The sequence below is a fragment of the Erinaceus europaeus genome, chromosome 11, assembly GCF_950295315.1.
Source record: "Erinaceus europaeus chromosome 11, mEriEur2.1, whole genome shotgun sequence".
NCBI classification, from domain to species: Eukaryota; Metazoa; Chordata; class Mammalia; order Eulipotyphla; family Erinaceidae; genus Erinaceus; species Erinaceus europaeus.
In genome coordinates, this window is record NC_080172.1 from 85,525,982 (window position 1) to 85,548,291 (window position 22,310).

The window sequence follows — 22,310 nt, forward strand, 5'->3', positions numbered from 1 at the left end:
GAAGTTAAAGAGACATTGGTATCACATTGGTAGTTACTCAATAAGTCATTGCTTGATAATAAGTGCAGAATCCCTGGAACCCTCCCCCCCCCCCAAAGCAAAAGTGGTTCCCCTCTGGAATTTCCATGAATGGAGATCTCCTTAATGCTAATCTATATTCATTTGACAAAATCTAGAGAATGTGGTAGTGGTATTCTGAAAGCCATGAGTTTGGGCTGGCAGTTCCTCCCAGCTGGAGGCTATAACAAATAGCCTGCTGTCTTAAAATGCTGCAAATGCCAAAGAGAAAAATGTCAGGTCATTTATGTGTCCCCTGAGTGGTGCTGTTCTGTGGTGCTAGAGCTTAATGAGCTTTCAAATGTAAATAGAGAATGGTGACCAGTTGTTCTCTATTTCCACTTAGAATAGAGAAAAACGAAGGATTTAAATTAAAGCTATACATAAAGCAAAAGTTACCAGATGTTAGGATTGTTAAATAGTAGAATGCATGAGTTTACTTGTGGGATATCATTTTCTGATATTTTTCTAAAATGGGAACAGATTCTCACGTCTAGATATTCAGTAAAAACAACCTTGCTCCAAATTGAAGATTACATTTGTGGTTTACATTTCTTTAACTATATATCCTAAAAGTCTCCAAGTTATGAATGTGTAACATCATCCTAAGAAGAAATTTTCATTTAAATATCTGATCAACAAAACTTAAAAGTATGAAATACAAAATTGATCCTATTTTATGTCTAGTGAGACAAAAAGTAAGCCATGATTCACATGGGACCACAGGAATAAAGGTGTGAATAGCAAGTAGTGCAATCAATACAATTCCTATTAAATTATTTCTTTTGTTCTGACATGAAAATTTGATTACATTTGAAATAGGCAATCATATTTTTAAAGATGATAAAGAAAAATAATTAAATGAAGATGCAAACAGAGTTAAATGCTTGCCACTATTATCCTGTAAAGTCAAGAGAGAGAAAAAGCACAACAAATAAATAAATAGGATTAAGAAACCAGATGTCTACATTAAGAGAAATCCATTTTGAAAAAGTTTGAGGATCTGAAATAGTTGCACTTAATATCATTTCAGTTTATGGATATTTCAGTAGTAGGAAATAAATGTTTTCAGTTAAAAAATTTAGAGAAAAATTGTGAATTTTGTCTAAGGTAGAATAATAAGCTCAATTTTTGGAAGAAGCAACTTAGTGATATACTTAAAATTATAATGATAAACAATTACAATACCTGAGACTCTGTCATCTGTTTTGTTGTGATGTTATATTGATATACAAAGATTATAAACTAATATTTTATTGTTGATGGAAGTCACAGTTATATACACAAAAATCTTAAGAAAACTTGTAATCCATTGCAAACATTAACATTATAGGAGGAAGTTGTGTTGAAAGCTCTATACTTTTCATTTATTAAACTTTCAAATTTAATTTATACACAGGAACTTGAAGTCATTTTGCCGTCTGACATTCTAAGAAAAGATAATAACCACCAGCTTCTTTAAAAACATTTTCTGTTGTTTTCGGCAGATGGTCCTATGGTTAGGCTTTCATGTTATCTTTATGTAAATTTTTAAATTTATTTTCATTATTTATTTTATTATATCCTTAATTCATAGAGGAAATTAAAAAATAACTGATGGTAAGTAACAGTTTGCTGAAGTTTATTTGACATTACCAGTTACATGTATTTAAATGGAATCTGAAGGACAAGATATATCATTTTAAAAAATAATAAAACAAGATTTATATAATATAGAAAAAATTAAAATATACACAGAAAATAATGGGATTACCTGTGGTCCAACAACACCACCCGGCCCTGGAGGACCAGTTTTCCCTTGAAAGCCCTAAGGGGAAAAAAAAAACACATTCTGTGAAAACAACATATGACACAAAGGGTGAATTAAAATTTCTGTGAAATAATTGAACAGCTCACATTAAAAGAAAGTCATTTTGCTTTGGCTAGAAATACTTCTGGTTAGATACTCAAACATGAATTGTTATATCCCAGTTTTCCTGGGAATTCTCTTTGGAATCTTCTTTTGAAAGTTAAAATAATGTAGTTGCAAATGTACCTTGCATATAATATAGATCTTAAAACAAAATCCAATATATATGGGTAATATAAAATCACTAACAAAGAATTTGGGCATATATTCTGAAATTCCTGTTCCCCTATATTATTGGGCTGTTCACTCTGACTGAATGAATATCCTAATAGTAATATAATGGCAAGAACACTTTCTCATGTGTGTTAATTTATAGCTATAGGCTGGGGAGAGAACATAATGGTTATGCAAACAACTTTCATGCCTGAGGCTCATGTTGTTCTAGGTTCAATCTCCAGCACTACATTAAGCCAGAGCAGAACATTGCTTTTGTTTTTCTCTCTGTGTCTTCCTAATAAAAAATAAAAAATATATATTAAAAAAACTTACACTTGTAAGATAAACACAAAAAATAGAGTTAAAAACTTTCTGAAAATGAATTAATGCAAATAGTTTATAAACATTTTAATCACTGTAAGAATAGAATGCAAAGGGCAGGAACAGATAATGCCACATTAATATGACAACATTCCAGATAACTCTACTTATATGGGCAAAATTTATGAAAAAAGGAATACATCTGTATATTTAGTTTTAATTGATTTGCACTAAATTCAAATATTCCCTATTTTTAAAAAATACATCATATCTTGAGGCCATTGGGGCTTTATTTGAGCTATCACTCCAAGTAGCAAAACATATCAAAATTCAAGGGAAATAAAGAATAAGTACAGCATGTTTCAAGTAAGCTAAGTGGCTCCTGACTGCTTAATTTGAACTTTCAGCATCTTGCTGATTGGGAAATCCATACAAGCACATACAGATATATGCACATATAGTCAAATATGTATACATAATGTGTGCATGTACCATCTCTATCTGTTCTTTCCCACCAAAAGTTAACAACTTATTATAATTATTATTTATTTGTGCCACCCACGGCTATTACTAGGGCTCCATGCCTGCTGATTCCATGTCTCTCAGACTAGTTTCTAATTTGGGTAGAGGGCTAAAGGGCAGAGAGGAAGAGAGAGAGTGAGAAGAAGAACCACAGTCATCACTACTTCATTCATGAAAATTAATCCTTGTTGGAGCCTCTATGTGGTGGTCTGGTGCTTGTACCTCGTCTGGTCCTTGTGCATGGTAATTTGGATATTCTACTGGGTGAGCTCTCAGCACCCTTGCTGTTATTTGTATCTAATTTGTTCACAGGATTTGGTCTCACACCATACTTACTACCTAGATTATATTAATAGCCTTCCTGATTACAATTGATATAAATGTTCTGACAAATTCTTTGCAACCATTACTCAAACTCAAATGTGTACTGAGCCTGAGAATCCTTTCAGTGCCTACTTGATATTTCCGACTGCAACTCCTACTTTGTCTTCTTTACTCTCAACACGAAGTTGTCTAAATGAAGACTTTCCTTTGGTTTTTCCTCCTGTGCTTGCTCCCTTTGATAACATAGTCCTTCAGGTCCCAGGTTATATATTAGACTTCAAACTCAATTTAATTCTACTGAAATAAAACTCATCTCAGAAACTCTTGCCTAGTGAGCCTGTCTTAATCTAAACTGTATTCCCCACTTCCCTTGATTATTATTTTTAAATCAGGTTCATAATTCAAGTCACTTGACAACATTTCTTATAGTATTTATGTCTCAGAACCAACCTTAATCAACTCATGACTAGGTGTATATTATTATGCCGTGTCTACTACCAATTCTCTACAATCTAGTTCCAGCCTGCCACTCTAATTAGCTCATTGTTTTGAAAATGTATCCTAAATCTATTCATGCTGATACTCTCAAACTTTGCCCGAAAAAATTATGTACCAAATATTTTTACAGAGCTGATTCCTGCTGGTTGGATTATTTTCTTCCAATTTCTAAGCACTAAGTTTGCATGCATACAATTCTAAACAACAACAACAACAACAATAATAATCAAATAACATCTCGGGGCCAGGAATGTAGGTCACTATTAGAATGCACAGCTTTCATGCATGAGATCCTGGGTTTATCCCTTGGATTCAATAACCAAAGTCTTAGAAAAAATCTTATTTTCCCATTTGAACCCATGAGAGAAAAAGTATCATACATAAAATTATTAGAAAAATTATTATTCATGAAAATGCAGGGTTTAATTAAGGGTATTAAGGAAAAAAAATTGCATCCTAGACTCATACATTCTGAGGGTGGGGGGAATAAGGTGGGTGATGGCACATCAGAGTAGGGGATAAATTTGAAAGAATATGGTATTAACTGTATATTTTATACTTGGGAAATTTCAATAGGTCTGATAATACCTAATAAATTCAATGGTAGGAATCTTACAAATATTCTTTATTTAAGAAAATATGTTCTTAGAATAAAGCCTGCTGCTTAATGTTATCATATAATAAAATAAAAAATCTGCAGACAACCCCACAGATAACTAATATTTGATAAGGGGGCCCAAAGTAATCTATGGAGAAAAGAGGCTCTCTTCAATAAATGGTGCTGGGATAACTGAGTTGAAATATGCAGAAAAATGAAACTGAATCACTTTGTCTCACCAGAAACAAAATCCAAATGGATCAAGGATCTGGATCCTAAACCAGAAATTATCAAATATTTGGAGGAAACTATCGGTAGAAATCTTTCCCATCTAAACCTCAAGGACATCTTGATAATACAAACCCAATTGCAAAAAAGACTAAAACAAAATCAAAGCATTGGGACTACATCAAATTGAAAAGCTTCTGCACAGCAAAAGAAACCATCACCCAAACAGATTCTTCACAGAATTGCATCAGTCAAGAGTCTACTAACCAAAATATCTATAAAGAGCTCACTAAACTTAGCAACAAAAAAGTGAATGACCCAATCCAAAAGTGGGGAGAGGATATGAACAGAAGTGAATTATCTTTAGATTCAGTTGGCATATCCTTTGCTTCTTTAATCATTCACCCAAATGTTTGATCTGATTCCCACACAGAAACCTACCTTTTGTATCTGAAATTCCTGATGTTTTGTAAACCTTGTTTATAAAAGAATCCTTTACTTGAAGAAAGAACCTTTTTGTTGGCCTGCTCTCACTTCTATGATGGTGCTAGACAGTAAAATGACACCTGTAGGGTCTCAGTTAGACAGAGAATTCTATTCTTTCTGAATAATATTTTGGGTACCCTGAGTCTCCAGTCCAAACAAGGCAATACTTATGAAGCTTTGAAGTGTAAATTGTAACACTAAGGTACTAATTCAAGAAGAGTTTCTGACTGATGGCAGATCTTTAATGAGATAAAAGAATTTCTTTATCAAGAATACATATACAGCAAAACATAGATGTTCTAGATTCTTTTTTTTTGATGTTCTAGATTCTTACATTTGTGCAAGACTATCTTCTAAATTTAAGCACAGAACAAGGTGAGAAAAAAGAATCCTGGCTAGGGAAAAATCACTATTGATCTTACAGAAGACATTAAATCAGTATGTAAATTCTTTAAATAATTTTACCAGGAGAAAATACTATATAGATGATCCATACCACTCACTTGCTGTTTTTGCTCTTTGTTTAAGTGTCATATAATTTATGGTTATTTAACTGAAGGAATGGGGTCACTTACTGTCTCTCCACGTTGTCCAGGGTGACCTGGCAGTCCATCCTTCCCAGGTGGTCCCTAAAATCATAAATATTAAACATCATATGCTGCAATTTTTTAAAGTCTCAGTGTTATGTTAAAAACTACTCTTTTATTAGATTGAGAAATGTACTGCTTTTTGATTTAATATATGGTAGAATGACTGTATTAAATATATAAATATATATACCTAAATATAAATATATATATACCTAAGTATATATATATGTGCATGTTTTTATCAAAATTTCACAACTAAGACAACCGTACAATTCTAAGACTTAAGTTACTTTTTGGCCTCTACCTTTTAAAAAGCATATTAATATTTCTGTATTTTAATTTTTGTAGATATGTTAGTTATTCTGTAATTGAAATAATACATATTTCTTCATCTCTTAGATATTTTATTCCTAATTCAATTTGTGCATTAAGAGCTAATAACAGTGAAAGACAGTGTCCTTTAGTGGTGATCTGAACATCTTATTTATAAAAGTATATAGCACAAACTCTTTAAAAAAAATAACAGTTTACCACTTGGTTTCTTCAAGAAAAGGAAACAAGATGCCGCACTTAACATAGGAAATCATCAGGACCAATGTTTCCCCTTAGGCTTACTTAAATATCCTCTGGGAAACATATTTATTAAGCACTAGTGCATAGCTACTATGCAATCACTTTCTGTAAAGGGTGCTTTCTTTTTCATGACTGAAGAAATAAATTAAGCAATTAACTAAGTACTTAAAATAAACAACCCTGTGAGGATCCTATGTTGTAGATGCTTAATAGAAATAGATTGCTTCTTTTAACCATCTATTGATTATTCATCCTCCTCAGGAAGCATTACAAATCAAGTTTGAATTTTAAAACATTTAATAGGTATAGGCAGAAATAGTCCCACCCTCTTGGATAATGAAAAGATAATTTTAATAACATTTTAATGACAAGAGATATATGTTTCATGATAAGAAAATTAAAGTATTTATTTAAACAGGTATGTCATGTAACACTATTTTCAAGCATCAATTTTGTAATTTTAACTTGATCAAAAAGGCTTCTTTTTTAAGTGAAATCATTTTCACTGGTAACTTCCATCCACTTGAATAAGACATTTTTCTAGTTTAGTTAAAATACCTTAGGAGTAAGTCTTTGCTCCTTCTAATAGAGTCTATTTTCAGCTTCGTCTTCTGATCTCACCTTTATTGATATATTGGTTGTTTAGTTAATTACCAGCTCAAATTAAACACCGTTATTAGAACATATCACAAAATAAGTGCTTGCTGGATGATTTACTCATATTTTTCAGGATCAACTTGGTTAATGCAGTGCTATCTTCCCAGAAAGATACACAATGGAATGGTTTTCAAAGAGCCTTAGACATTTTTGTGTCTCATTCTATGAAATTCTTACATTACAAATCTGTTTATTAAGCACTAGTTATAAAAGACCTCATTTTATGGGGAAGGGAAATAAATATTGTTGACTGTAAACCCCATCGATTTGATTTGGTCTGAGGCCCATATTCAGCTTAAGAGCCTATGTAATCTCTGCATCCCTGTAGATCTGAGCTCACATTTTGTGGTCATGAGTAGGAACATTCCAAGCTGACCCAATATCGACCCATCTTCCTCAGGTGTAGCATAGAACATGTTGTCCATCCTCCCTTCGGAGGATGGAACATTCTCTACCATTGTTGATCCAAGTTGAGGGCAAGGTCCTATGGGGGGCCCACAAAGGGGTCTTTTTGTTTGTTCCTGATAGAGATGACCTGTAACAATGGAGAGAGGGATTTATTTGAAGTCTAGGCCCATCATGTTTGTTTGGGAATCTCAGGATTCCCCGAATAGTGGCCCAGCTGATGGGGTGGCCTAATAGTGACTAAAGAGTCATCATTAAAGTATGCCAGTCTCTTGCCCTTATTCAGCTTTTGCAGTTCTTGCTTTGATAAGGTTAGCTTTGGAGTGAGTGAGAGAACAGTAACAGGAAGTAGGTGAGGAGGGTATCTAAGTCTAATTAGATACTATTTCATTAGGATCTTTATACTGACTCACTGCAGACTATTGTGTACTTTTGCTTTCAGATATATATTTTGCCCTAGTTTAAGCCCCACCCTATTAGGGAAAGAGAGAGGCAGGCTGGGAATATGGATCGACCAGTCAACACCCATGTTCAGTGGGGATGCAATTACAGAAGCCAGACCTTCCACCTTCTGCATCCCACAATGACCTGGGTCCATATTCCCAGAGGGATAACGAACAGGAAAGCTATCAGAGGAGGAGATGGGATATGGAGATCTGGTGGTGGGAACTGTGTGGCGTTGTACCCCTCTTATCCATTGTTTTTGTTAATGTCTCCTTTTTTAAACAAATAAAAAAATTTAAAAAAACTCATTTTAGAGATGAAATGCAAAAATAATTAATTGCTAGTAGACTCCTATACATTTAATATTTTAAAACAATCAAACCAGATTTGGGCCAGAGAAATTTCTTATACTGTGCATGCATTTTCATATGTATGGCCCAGGTTCTAAGTCAGGTACTAAATGGGAGGTGTCATGACTCCATGACTCCATGAAAGGAAGGCAAGGAATCACTATTTTGATACCTATGGGAATAAATACACTGTCAAATAGGTGCAGTAGTAAGATTTTTAGTTGAAAACTGTAGGTGGGGCCCGGATGGTGGTGAATCTGGTTGAGCGCACATGTTACAGTGCTCAAGGGCCTGGCTTCAAGCCCCCAGTGCCTACCCACAGGGAGAAAGCTTTGCAACTGGTGAAGCAGCACTGTTGATGTCTCTCTCCCTCTCTATCCTTACCTTCTTGATTTCTAGCTGTCTCTATCTAATAAAGATAATTTTAAAAATTAAAAAAAAAAAAACCTGTGTGACAAGTAAAGGCTAACTGAACTAGGTTTGTTCTTTTCCACCACACTAAAATGCATTTTAAATTGTATGTTTTGTTATAAGCTAATACATTTACATGTTTTCTAAAAAAAAAAAAAAAAACTATGAACAGGGGGCCATGTTGAGGCTTACCCTGTAGAGCACAGATATCACCATGAGCTAGCCCCTGCTCTCCCTGGTGAAGCAGGCCTGTAGGTATTTTCTTTTCTCTCCCTCTCTGTACACCACTGCTCTCTCAACTGCTCTCTATCCTAATTAAAATAGAGGGAAGAAATAATGGCTACTGGGAGCAGTGGATTCATAGTGTTTTCACCTAACCACAGCAATAACCCTGATGGCAATGTTGTTTTTTAATTTACAATCTATAAACGTAAGAGTAAAATAGTTCATCATATTAGATATTTTGAGAAGTCTAGACTACATTTATATGGCAAAATATTATAGCCCTTTAAAACAAAGGTCTCAAATATAAATGGTATCAACCTGTAATGAAAACAGCATGGATTTTAACATTTTTAATATTCAGAGTTATCAATGATAATGGAATATAGAAATAATTCACAGCATTTTCCTTCATGTAAGTATATATTCCTAATATTAAGTGACTAATCTTAAATAATTACAATTACTTCACACTGTTTTCCACTCTAAGTAGATTAATTCCCAAGTAATTTTATGATAGTAATTTCAAAATGATTAGTATAGTAATAAAAATAGGGGTCCACTGAGCAATCTGTTGATTTGAAAGGCAGAATCAACAAATTCACCTAAATGAGTGTATCAAGACAATTTATGAAAAGACAACTCTAACAAATATTAAAGATGTTTTCTCTTTCCCTGAGACCTGGATTACTTTTTGCCCTCTTTATACAAATATGTATCACATAATCACATGCTGCCCATGCTACAATCTTAATAATGTCAAATGAAAAATTTGTCTTGATTGGGGTAACTCTAGGCTGATACTGGCATGAGATTAACAAAACATAAATATTAGGATTCTGAGCACGTGACCCATATGTAGATTCTGAATATGCTTCAAATAGTGGTAATATTGGTTTATTAACATCATACAGATTTTGAGTATATGTGTTATACTCTAAACCTGAAAATATTTCACTATGATTATAACCAAAAAGCTTACTTTCCATACACCTTGCTACAATGGAGTTTTTATCCATTTTATTCAACCCAACCCTTTTCATACAATACATAATTACAATGATGCTAAAGCAATTAATTAGCAGAAATACCTTGGGTTTACTCCAATACCAATTTTTTCCCTTTCTAATATCAATTAAATTCAGGTATTTCCCCCTCTTAACTGCATAAACCTTCCTATCCTAGAAATGACAGCTATTTTCATTTCATGCTCTAATTTTTCACTTTTCAGAGAAACAGGGTATGGTAATCATTTTGTTTAGCAGTGAAAGCAATGTTCCTAATAATGACATGTCTCTCTGACTAGACTGCATGCTTCTAAAATTTAAGCATTTTTCTACTACTTTTTAGAGACAAAATGCATGCATGATCAATGGCCCAAAACTTGTTGAAAGATTCATAAGAGAACAGACTGAAAATGCCTGTGGAAATATGGGTCAAATGCTTTCCTTTGACGACAAAATTAAATTATTTCAGTGAAAAAAATCCTAACAATATGTACAATATAAGTGGTATAATGTTGACGTTATACATATTACTGAATTGTATTGCTAAACAACAAACAATGATCTATGCAAAAGCTTCAGAATACTTATAAAAAAGCTATACATGTGTAACACTTCTTTTTAGTTTTTAAAGAAACAACATATATTACTGTATAAGTTTGAAGCTATAGCATGAGAGTTTAAATTTACAGATTTTGGGAGTCGGGCTGTAGCGTAGCGGGTTAAGCGCAGGTGGCGCAAAGCACAAGGACCGGCATAAGGATCCCGGTTCGAACCCTGGCTCCCCACCTGCAGGGGGGTCGCTTCACAGGTGGTGAAGCAGGTCTGCAGGTGTCTATCTTTCTCTCCCCCTCTCTGTCTTCCCCTCCTCTCTCCATTTCTCTCGTCCTATCCAACAACAACAACAACAACAATAACTACAACAATAAAACAACAAGGACAACAAAAGGGAATAAATAAATTAAATAAATATTTTAAAAATTAAATTTACAGATTTTGTGAAATGACTGCCATTATAGGTGTTTTGACATCTTTTTAAAGCTAATATCATTTATGGATTTGTGTCATGAGTTTGCATGGCCTAATTTTACATTTAGAACAAAACTAATATAGAAATTAAATTATATATCGGTAGTATCAATATTAGCCTATTTGTTTTAGTACTTTGATAACATTGTGTTATAAGTATCAATGCTTTCTTGCTATATTCAGTGATAAAGCAAAATTAATCTTGAAATATTTTGTGTCTAAAAATCATTTCAAAAAGTAAGAAATTGCTTTGAAACTCAATTTATATGTTTTTATATTTTTATTTATTTATTTTATTTTCCCCCTTTTGTTGCCCTTGCTGTTTATTGTAGTTGTTGTTATTATTATTGTTGTTATTATTGCTGTCATTGTTGGATAGAACAGAGAGAAATGGAGAGAGGAGGGAAAGACAGAGAGGGGGAGAGAAAGATAGACACCTGCAGACCTGCTTCACTGCCTGTGAAGTGAACCCCCTGCAGGTGAGGAACTGGATCCTTAAACTGGTCTTTATGCTTAGCACCATGTGCACTAAACCAGTTGTGCCACTGCCCGGCTCCCTGAAACTCAATTAATGTTTACTTTATTATAGCTCACAATGAAAATTCACATTTAAAGATTAATAGTGAGAATATTTGAGCTAAATAAAACACTGGAGAACATATTTATTTATAAATTCTTTCTTAAATGCTTAAAATTTCAGATTCAACATCTATTTGAATTTTTATTTTAGATTTTCTTTTAGCTATTCAATATATGGCTTTGGCTTCTTCTTTGTAAGACTATATTTAACTGTAATTATTTGAAATTATAAAATACAGCTGTACAATTTTTGAAACATTACCATGTAAAGTCTTATATAACTCCTATTCATGAGAAGACTTCAAAAACATTTATTTGTCAAAAACATTTATTCAAAATTAGTTTAGAATATTCAGTCTAAAAAACTGCATTAATATATCTCTAAGTAAAACATCCATCCAGTATAAGAGGTAAACCACCAGCCATGGCTAACTTGAATTTATGTATTCTGTGTGACTATGATAAAAATACAAATGATTTTTAAGCCCATCACTGAAAAATTCAACTGTATTTAGTTTCCCAGAAGGAACATCAAACTTACATGACATTGGCTTTACTTTTACTCATAAAAGTTACTAACTTGGTTCTCAGATTATGGTCCATGGACATGGCAGCACTGTCATAACTTGACACTTACCAGTAATGTTTAATCTCCAGAACCATTGAATCAAACCTTGATATTTGTGATCTTGGAAATGGTGCAGTGAATAAATCACTGAGCTCTCAAGCATGAAATCATGAGTTTGATCCCTGGCAGAATGTGTGCCAGAGAGATATCTGGTTCTCTCTTTCTTATCTCTCTCAATAAATAAATAAAAAATAACTCCATATTTAACATGATAGCTGCGAGAATCATATGTATATTATGTTTGGGTGATGCTGTCTAGGTTAAACTAGAGGTTCACACATTTTAACATTATCACATTGAGGAAGAAATAATTGAATTTCCCAAGAAGAATGCATAATGAAGACAAGCCAATGAATTAAGCTAAATAAAAATACATACATAGAATTTTGGAGAGTGTTTTGGAGGGTATATTTTGAGAAATACATGGGAATATGAGAGATAAAAGGAAAATTTTGATAGATTAAATATTGAAAACTGAAGTTTTAGTAGTTATACTTTAAAAATAGTCAGTGTAATATAGTATTTGAGAGGATAATGATGATATGCAACCATTAAATATACTCTGAAAGAATATTTAGAGAGCATAGATAGTGTAATGCTTCTATAGAGACTCTTATGCCTGAGGCTCCAAATACCCAAGTTCAAACCCCTGCACTACTATAAGCTAGAGCTGAGCAGTGCTCTGTGGTTAAAAAAAAATGGGGGGGGGGGCAGGCAGTGGCACATCTGGTTAAGTGCACACACTACAGTGCAAAAAGGACCCAGGTTTAAGCCCCTGGTCCCACATGCAGGAGGAAGCATCATGAGTGGTGAAACAGTGCTGCAGGTTTCTCTCTGTCTCTTTCCCCCCATCACCCTCTACACATCTCAATTTCTCTTGTCTCAACCCAGTAAAAAAAAAAAAAAGAATATTTAGTAACATACATAGTTACTTATATTCAGAAAAATCCAATACATTTTACCAGCTGGATATGTCTGTTCTTTGATATGATTCCAAATTTGTTTTATAAGAAATTTATTGATATTTGTTTTTTTTTTAAATCACTTTTGTATCATCTTTATTTATTGGGTATAGACAGCCAGAAATTGAGAGGGAAGGGTGTGATAGAGAGGGAGAGAGACACCTGCAGCCCTGCTTCACCACTTGCAAAGCTTTCCTCCTGCAGGTGGGGACTGGGGTCTTGAACCTGGGTCTTTGAGCATTGTAACACAACTAGGTGTGCTAACACCCAGATATCAATATTTTCATTTAAAATAATTTTATATTATATGAATCTGAAAAAAAAAAACCAACCAAATGAAGAAAGTATGTAATACTTACAGGTGGGCCTTTTGGTCCAGGGAATCCAACTGGACCCTGAGGTCCTTGAGGTCCCTGAAAAGAGAAATCAGTGAACTTAAGGGAACTTAAGAATGAACCTCACAGGACACATGCTCAGCAGTTCATTGTCACAAATCAACATCACAACACACATTTTCTTTACCAAAGGGATAAAACCATGGCAGCACAATAATGTAATCTGATCTAGCCTAAAAGCAAATTACATTAATGATCTTAGGAACACTCTAAATGTTTAGAATTTACATTGTGTGAATTTAACATAGGTGTATCAAAATGACTTAGAGTCTCTGTTTTGTTTTTATTTCTATTTTATTTTTTATTTTTCCCTTTTTTGCCCTTGTTGTTTACTGTTGTTTGTTGTTGTTATTGATGTCATTGTTGTTGGATAGGACAGAGAGAAATAAAGAGAGGAGGGTAATTTAAAAAAAAAGGGAGAGAAAGATAGACACCTGCAGACCTGCCTCATCGCCTGTGAAGCGAACCCCCTGCAGATGGGGAGTCAGAGGCTCGAACCAGGATCCTTAAGCAGGTCCTTGTACTTCATGCCATGTGTGCTTAACCTGCTGCACCACTGCCTGGCTCTCAGAGTCTCTGCTTTTTATAGAGACTTTTTAGGTTTTGTCTAGAAAATCCAGATAAGAAGGATATTTCAGATTCATAGGTCTTCCTCACAAAAATTTAATAGTCTTTATGATTGTTCTGATGCTAGTTAGCCATAAAGAAATAAAAGGAAAAATCAAAAACTATAAAGGTAAGGAAGATAGCATAATAGTTATGCAAAGGGACTCTCATGTCTCCCTCCACTACCATATACCAGAGTTGAATAGTGCTCTGGTAAAACAAACAAAAGCAAAAAAACAAAGCAAAGAACATAAAGGAGGCCTTTAACGATCACTGTACTAAAAATATATTTACTTTTGAGTATATCAGCACTTTATTAAAATGTGTAAACAAATAAATATTCATGAATATACTCATTGAGATAAGCTGGAAAGAACTTTAATATTCTCATTAATATTCATTCTAAATAGATATTTTAGAGTGTTGCTCTTGAATTTGATCTTATTATTCAACCCTCCTACTTACATATCTTCAAAATGCATAAAGTAGACCCTCTAACAATAACTTTGATGTTGGCAGAAAAAATTATGGTAAAAGGTGGTTATCTATAACACCTAGAATATAATATATATTGTTAAGGTAGAATTTTCATACCTAAATGAAAGTTACATTTTACTGAAGTAGATCCTTTACAAAATTTACTATTTTTACTAATATAGCTCTTACAAGGGAGTTTTTACTACCATGCTGAATTTTAAGCCAGTGGTAGTTTGTAAATCAGCACAAATTACTGCAATGACTTGCATCTTATTTTAAAAGTAAAAGGTATTTCCATCTTCTCTTAAAACAAAAGATGTTTCAAAGGTAAAAGTAGCAGGGACTAGAAGAGAACTCATTACTATTTACCAGTACTTCTATTGAGTGCTTCTCTCCCCCAGTAACATGGTGACTTGCACATATAGATTTTGATTAATAATGACTTTGACTATAAGACAATTTCAATGTATGTATTATTTGGGTACTCCAATGCACAGGATGAACTGAAATTGGGAGTTGTTTATCAGCAGTAAAACATATTTAGTGGAAAGTTTAATTTAATTATATATATAAACCAAAGTCTTAAAGTACTTATCCTTAATTGTCTATTTTTCAGTCTTATCTATCCACTGACATCTTTTCCATGAGCAGGGACTTTAAAGGTTATTTATTCTAGTTTTAAGCTATGCATCTCAAGGTATTTCTATTTTTCTTATTGAAAAGTATTGATTTCAACTAAAAATGTATAAGACATATTAATATTGCTACCTAACAAAGAAAGTTATTACAGCATATTGTGAAGTCTAATCTATTCACAATAATATAGACTGTTAGAGTTCTTTCAAGAGGTGGGCTTAAACATTTTCACTACAGACATTCTGTCTTTTGTCCATAAAAGTCATGCTTGTTCATCTGTATTTAGCCTTACTCTATATCAGCTGAAAATCAATTTACTAAATAGTTTTTCTACTTACTGGAATAGATGTTTTATCTTGATTTGAATGTATATCGATTGTGACTTAATGGGTACTGGTAGCTTGTATTTCAGCAAACAGTGGTGTTGCCAGCACCATGAAGAAAGTGGGGATCAACACGGAAATCCAGGGGAATGGAAAAGGAGTAGGTTTAAGTGGTACTTGCATATTAAGAGGAAATAAAATTTTATTTGGCTTTGGTTTAAAAAGTATATATGAAGCAATATGTATATGTATATGTATATGTATATGTATATGTATATGTATATGTATATGTATATGTATATGTATATGTATATGTATATGTATATGTATATGTATATGTATATGTATATATTCTCTTTTTTTATACCAAAGTCAGTAGCACAGACCTGATTAAGCTTTTTTTCCCTAGAGAAGTAAATTAAAGAATACCAATTTTAAAGTTCTGATTACATTGTGTAAATGACTATGAATATGCATTTGCACATAAATCAATTTTCCCCACAAGTTTAATATATTAAAGTTATATATTAAGTTGCAATATATTAATATATTAATATTTTGTTCATACTATGATAAATATTACACTTACTCTTTCACCTGGAGGGCCAGGAGGGCCATCACCACCTGAAGTGCCCTAGAAAAATAATAATTATTATTAAAAGGAAGAAAAATCAGTTTTTGTCCTCTTTTCCTAGCACTTGTATCTGAAAAAGGACTTAACATCAATGTCTTAATGGAACAAACGCATTCAATACCTTGGGACCAGGTTTCCCTGTTGGACCTCTTGCACCTCTTGAACCTCGGGGACCCTGCATATGAGGCAAAGATGATATCCTATAAGTCAGTAGGCACAAAATCAATTTTAATATCTGACATAAGTTACAATGAAAGATTCAATCCAAAGTGAAAATATTTTAAGTCAAGACACTCACCGTGGGGCCACGCTGACCTCGAGGACCTGGTTTGCCAGCTACTCCCTAACAGAGATCAATTTTAGTACAAAAATCTGTCACAGTAAATATGAAGTTTGGTACAAAAATACAAGAACTCATGCAAAAAATCTTTGTATTGGGTGATCCAAAACTGTACTCATGTATATCTTACCCGTGCACCTTTCTCTCCATTGGCACCTGGAAACCCAGGAAATCCAGTGGACCCCTACAAAAACATACAAACAAAAAAGAATGAATGTGGCCTCAATAGTTTTATCCACAAACTATAAATCCTATAAAAAGTGATGATTCTTACATGGATAGTATTTAAATAAAAATAAATAATGTTAGGATATCATACAACCTCTGTTCACATGTTTGAAAATAAACTTACAGAGCCATCTGAAGTCCTTGGAAGCATTAAAAGTATGGGTTTATAAAATATTTTTAGTTTTTGACTTAAATCCATATTATCATTTCATATAGTATTAAATGCAAAAATGTTATATAAAATAAATGTTTGACTTAATTCTATAACTTGTTTCAATTCTGAAGAAAATTCTTTTTGTTCATATGAATAATCAAGTTATAAAATGGAAATTCTGTTTTCCTAAATTAACATCACTATGTATTTATATTTTTTACATTTAAGCTTAATATTTTAAACCTTTAGAACTAGAATAAATAATAAATCTACATGTATTTTTCTGCATTTTCTCCTTGAAGTTTGAAGGTACTTAGAGCTAACTCAGTTTAAATTGGACAATCTAGCATTAAAATCTTGTTTCTGGAAATCCAAAAACATAAACTAAAGAGTTAAGGATAGAGGAGACAACATAACAGTAAAAAAAAAAAAAAGCCTCCATTAGGGATAGATAGAAATAGGTTGGGGGTATGGATTGATCTGACAATGCCCATGTCCAGTGAAGAAGCAACAACAGAAGTCAGATCTTCCACTTTCTGCACTCCATAAAGAATTTTGGTACAATCCCTGAGGGGTAAATGTTAAGGGAATATGAACAGAGGGCTCTTAACTCAAATTCCTTCAGGACCCAGCGAGAGAAGAGGAAGAAATAATAATAATAAGGACACTCAGAAGTAGCTGTGACTTAAAAAGGAAGAGAAGGGGAGTCAGGTGGTAGCACAGCGGGTTAAGCGCACCTGGTGCGAAGTGCAAGGACTGGCAAAAGGATCCAGGTTCCAGCCCCTGGCTCCCCACCTGCGGAGGAGTCGTTTCACAAGCAGTGAAGCAGGTCTGCAGGTGTCTATCTTTCTCTCCCCCTCTGTCTTCCCCTCCTCTCTCCATTTCTGTCTGTCCTATCCAACAACAACGACATCAATAAATACAACAATAAAAACAACAAGGGCAGCAAAAAAGGGAATAAATAAATAAATTTAAAAACAAAGAGAAAAGTCAGGACTATAAAAAAGGTCAAATATATATATATAATTTTAGAAATAATAGTCAACACATATCTGTGATCTTGGGAAAACTAATGCTAATGCAGTTCCCAGTGAAGGAAATGGAACACAGAACTCTGGTGGTGGGAAAGGTTGGGAATTACACCGCTGTTATATTATACTTTTTTGTAAATAAATATTAAATCATTAATTAGAAATCAAATAAATATATGCCTGAAGCATTGAGGTCCCATAATCAACACCCAACATAATTATCTAGCCATTCTGTGTATTTCATAAAATAAAATAATGAAGTAAAATATAAAACAAAGTAAAATAACTTTTTCACACATTAACTAAGATAATTACACAAGTTGTCTTCCTTAAGCAGTGTTACTTTCTTCTCCACAAAAAGTGCAATAGTTCACATTTGCAGGTACTTTGCCAATGACGTGGGAGATTGGAATAAAAGAAGTCAAGATATAAAATGATTCTGATACATGACAATAAGTAAGGGTTATTTAAAAAATAAAATAATTTTGATATTATAGTTTCCAAAGCAGAAGGGGTTAGGGCGGAGAGGTGATTTGAGGTTTATAAACTGGGTTGAATAAAAATGGCAACTCTTAGAGTTTACCAGCAGTTAGTTAGTATGCTTAAACTGAACTTGGAAAATAAAAGTATGTGGGCACTGATGGGCCCCCCAAAGTGCACAGGTTACCATGCCCAGCGACTAGGTTCAAGCCCCTGCTTCTCACTTATAGGGGCGAAGTTTCAAGACTGGTGAAGCACTGCTGTAGGTGTACTTCTTTCTACCTATCTCTATCTCTTTTTAAAAAATATTTATTTATTTTCCCTTTTGTTACCCTTGTTTTTTTATTGTTGTAGTTATTATTGTTGTTGTTATTGATGTCATCATTGTTGAATAGGACAGAGAAATGGAGAGAGGAGGGGCAGACGGGGAGAGAAAGATAGACACCTTCAGACCTGCTTCACCACCTGTGAAGCAACTCCCCTGAAGGTGAGGAGCCAGGGGGCTCTTGTGCCGCGTGCGCCTAACCCGCTGCGCTACTGGCCAACCCCCTCTATCTCCACCTCCACCTCCACCTCCACCTCCACCTCCACCTCCACCTCCACCTCCACCTCCACCTCCACCTCCACCTCCACCTCTCTCTATCATCTCTCTTTTTCCCCTCCAGGGTTATCACTGGTACTCGGTACATGCACTATGAATCCACTGTTCCTGGTGGTCATTTTTCTATTTTTGTTGTTATTATTATTGCTGTATAAGTACCACGCCCTAACTGATTGCGCCACTGGAGCTCCTGTTGTTGTTATTGCTATTGTTGTTGGGTAGGACAGAGAGAAATCGAGAGAAGAGGGAAAGACAGAGAGGGGTAAAGAAAGACACCTGCAGACCTGCTTCAAGCAATACCCCTGCAGGTGGGAGCAAGAGGGTGGAACCGTGATCCTTATGCCATCCTTCTGCTTGGTGCCATGTGCGCTTAACCCGGTACATTACCATCCGGCCTCAGGTGTACCTCTTTACCCCTCTCTCTGGCTCTCTCCTCTCAATATTTCTCTGTTCTATCAAATAAAAGAAAGTAAAAAAAAATGGCCACTAGGATAATGGGTTTGCCATGTAGGCATTAAGCCACAGTGAAAGCCCATATGACAATAAACAATTTACAAAGAAAAATAAAAGGAAGAAAGGACTCACATCTCCCATGTGGTGCCAGAATTTGAATTTAAGCTCCACGCGTGACAAGGCATACATTTTATCAGTGAGGAGACGATTTTTAGCAATAATTTTACACACTGTTTTTTTTATTTTGCCTCCAGGGTTATTGCTGGGGCATGGTGCATGCGCCATGAATCCACTGCTCCTAGGGACTATTTTTTCCCTTTTGTTGTCCTTTTTTTAAAAATTGTTGTTATGGTTGTTATTATTGCTGTTATTGATCTCGTTGTTGTTGGATAGGACAGAGAGAAATGAAGAGAGGAGGGGAAAACAGAGAGGGGGAGAGAAAGATGGACACCTGTAGACCTGCTTCACTACTTGTGAAGCGACTCCCCTGCAGGTGGAGAACCGGGGGCTTGAACCAGGATCCTTAAACCAGTCTTTGAGCTTCAAGCCATGTGTGCTTAACCCACTGTGTTACCACCCAACCCTCACATGCAGTTTTATATGAATCACATCTTTAAAATATTTTATACCATGAAATATTTATAATTTTATAGTATATATAGTGGTGCATCTTTTAAATATCCATTCTGATTTGTTAGTAAAACTGCATTAATTACAATGTCTGTTATCCTGAAACTGCTTAGGGGAGGGCAGTATAATTTCACTTTTACTATAATAATTCGAGGTCTGATGAGACAAAATGTTTAGGTAAAAAGACTTTTGTGACTGGGGCTCCTTCTGGCTCCAATAATCTGGTGAGACCTTTCCTAACACATGGGACTATGTACTTCTATTTCAGATGGTACACTCTAACACTACAGACCCTAGGTATAGTTTAGGGCCTAAGGTACATATATACAAGTATCCATAAATTAGGAGCAACTATATACCTCAAAGTAAAAATGCTCTGGGATTAGATTTAGACCTCATATGCCCATCAAGCAAGTAGAAAGGCCTAAAGAAGGCATCATAAATTGTCTTATCAAATATTTACTACTTAGACCTTAATACCCTCCTTTCCGACCCCCTACTTCACTTTCCTCACTCTACCTACTCAACTAACTACTCAAAAAAGTAAGATATATCTCCTAATCTCTTCTGACAACATCAACATTATTGTCATCCCTTGAGAGTTTTTAGAAGAAATGGTGTATACAAGTGGCCAAGAGATACACTGAAAAAAAAAATTACATCTGCTAAAGGACAACCATTGTCCCTATCACAACCTTTATTAGAATCATCAAGCAAGTAAATGAAGTAATAATCAAGGTTAACTCTGACCCCACTAAAAACCAAGGTATATGTCCTCACTAACTTGAAGACAGAACCCATTGTCCTAATACTGATTTGAATACAACAAATGACACTCAATACTTTAACAACTGGGAGAAAGTCTAAGATAAAGAAAGAACTACTAGAACAGGATAAGGGCAAGAGTCTGGTTCACTTAACGATGGCCCTTTTCATCTTACATAGGTATGATGGACCTAAACTTCTACTAGCTCCCTCTCTACCATCACTCTTTATTTTCACAAAGAACATTATCATAGCTCTTTGATGGACCTCTCTAGGACCTTTCTTTCACTATAAAGCAGCAATAGTAAAGACTGCCCCACTCTCCAAAGGAAGGCTGCATCATTCTAGCCTGCCACTCAAGGAAAACTGGCTCTGAAATGAGTGCAGCCTAGAATGTTCCCAGCAGTGACCAGGGTCTGTGAGCTCAGATTGACTGGAACTCAGAGTATACCTGTGCTAAATATGAATATAAGTAGGTCCTGGGTCAGATCTATGGGGTAAATAGTTATTTGTATTTATATATTTTCTTCAAGGCTGGGAGTTACTTTCTTCCCTCATCCAGCTTTCTAGTCTTATTCTCAAGTCTAAGACCTTCTCAGACATTTTTTGAAACTTTAAAAAATAAATTTATTTATTTTACTATTAGACAGAAACAGAGAGAAATTGAGAGGGGAGGAGGAAATAAAGGAAAAGAGATGGAGAAACACCTACAGCCCTGCTTCACCACTCATGAACCTTTCCCGTGGTGTAGGAATCAGGGGCTTGAATCCAGGTCCTTGTACACTGTTATTTGTGTGCTTAGCCATGTGTGCCACCGCTTGCTCCCTCCCCGACCAGACAATATTTATATTCTACCTGACATTAGCTATCAAGCTAAAGCAAAAATCACTAAAGTCATGGGCCCCTAAGAACATACCTATAATAGACTTTTTCACTTCTTTCCACCTTAAGATCTCTATTCTCATTTGCTCTATTCCTACTTTTTTTGGTTCTTCTTTATTGAACATTTTGTTCTACTTTATAGCTTACTGCCTTTCAGCTACCAAGGTGCAGACATTACTATGATTCCATTCTGACTTCCCTGGGAAGATGGCCTCACCATTGTGTCCTGGAACTTTACCTATCCAGAGCGCTACCTCACTAGGGAAAGACAGAAACAGGCCAGGGATATGGATACATTACCAATACCCATGACCAGTAGAGAAGCAATTGCAGAACTCCCACATTTTCACTCCATAAATATTTTGCTCCATACTCACAGAGTAGAAGAAATGTTAGTGAAAGATGACCAGATAGCTCTGGACTCCAATTTTATCAGGACCCAGAGAGAAGAGGATAAAAGGGCTTTCAGAAGTAATAGGGGAGTCCAGCAGAAGCTCAGCAGGTTAAGCCCACGTGGCACAAAGCGTAAGGACAGGGGTAAGGATGCCTGTTCCAGCCCCCAACTCCTCACCTGCAGGAGGGTAGCTTCAAAGCAGTGAAGCAGGTCTGCAGGTGTCTTTCTCTCCCCCTCTCTGTCTTTTCCTCCTCTCTCCATTTTTCTCTATCCTATCTAAAAATGAAAACATCAATAAAAAAGCAACTATAACTACAACAATAAAAAA

At 34.7% G+C, this 22,310-nt stretch overlaps 1 protein-coding gene across 2 annotated transcripts in view; it reads right to left on the bottom strand.

The window, feature by feature from the left end:
• The window catches only part of COL11A1 (collagen type XI alpha 1 chain), a 188,587-nt gene that overhangs the window by 66,142 nt on the left and 100,135 nt on the right, over positions 1-22,310 (bottom strand). For both annotated transcript variants that reach the window (XM_007532663.2, XM_007532666.2), the window contains exons 32-38: positions 16,495-16,548; positions 16,323-16,367; positions 16,146-16,199; positions 15,980-16,024; positions 13,313-13,366; positions 5,675-5,728; positions 1,811-1,864 (exon numbers count right to left, since the gene is read on the bottom strand). In XM_007532663.2, coding sequence (XP_007532725.2) covers positions 1,811-1,864; positions 5,675-5,728; positions 13,313-13,366; positions 15,980-16,024; positions 16,146-16,199; positions 16,323-16,367; positions 16,495-16,548 — 360 coding nt within the window. The remainder of the gene's footprint in view (positions 1-1,810; positions 1,865-5,674; positions 5,729-13,312; positions 13,367-15,979; positions 16,025-16,145; positions 16,200-16,322; positions 16,368-16,494; positions 16,549-22,310) is intronic.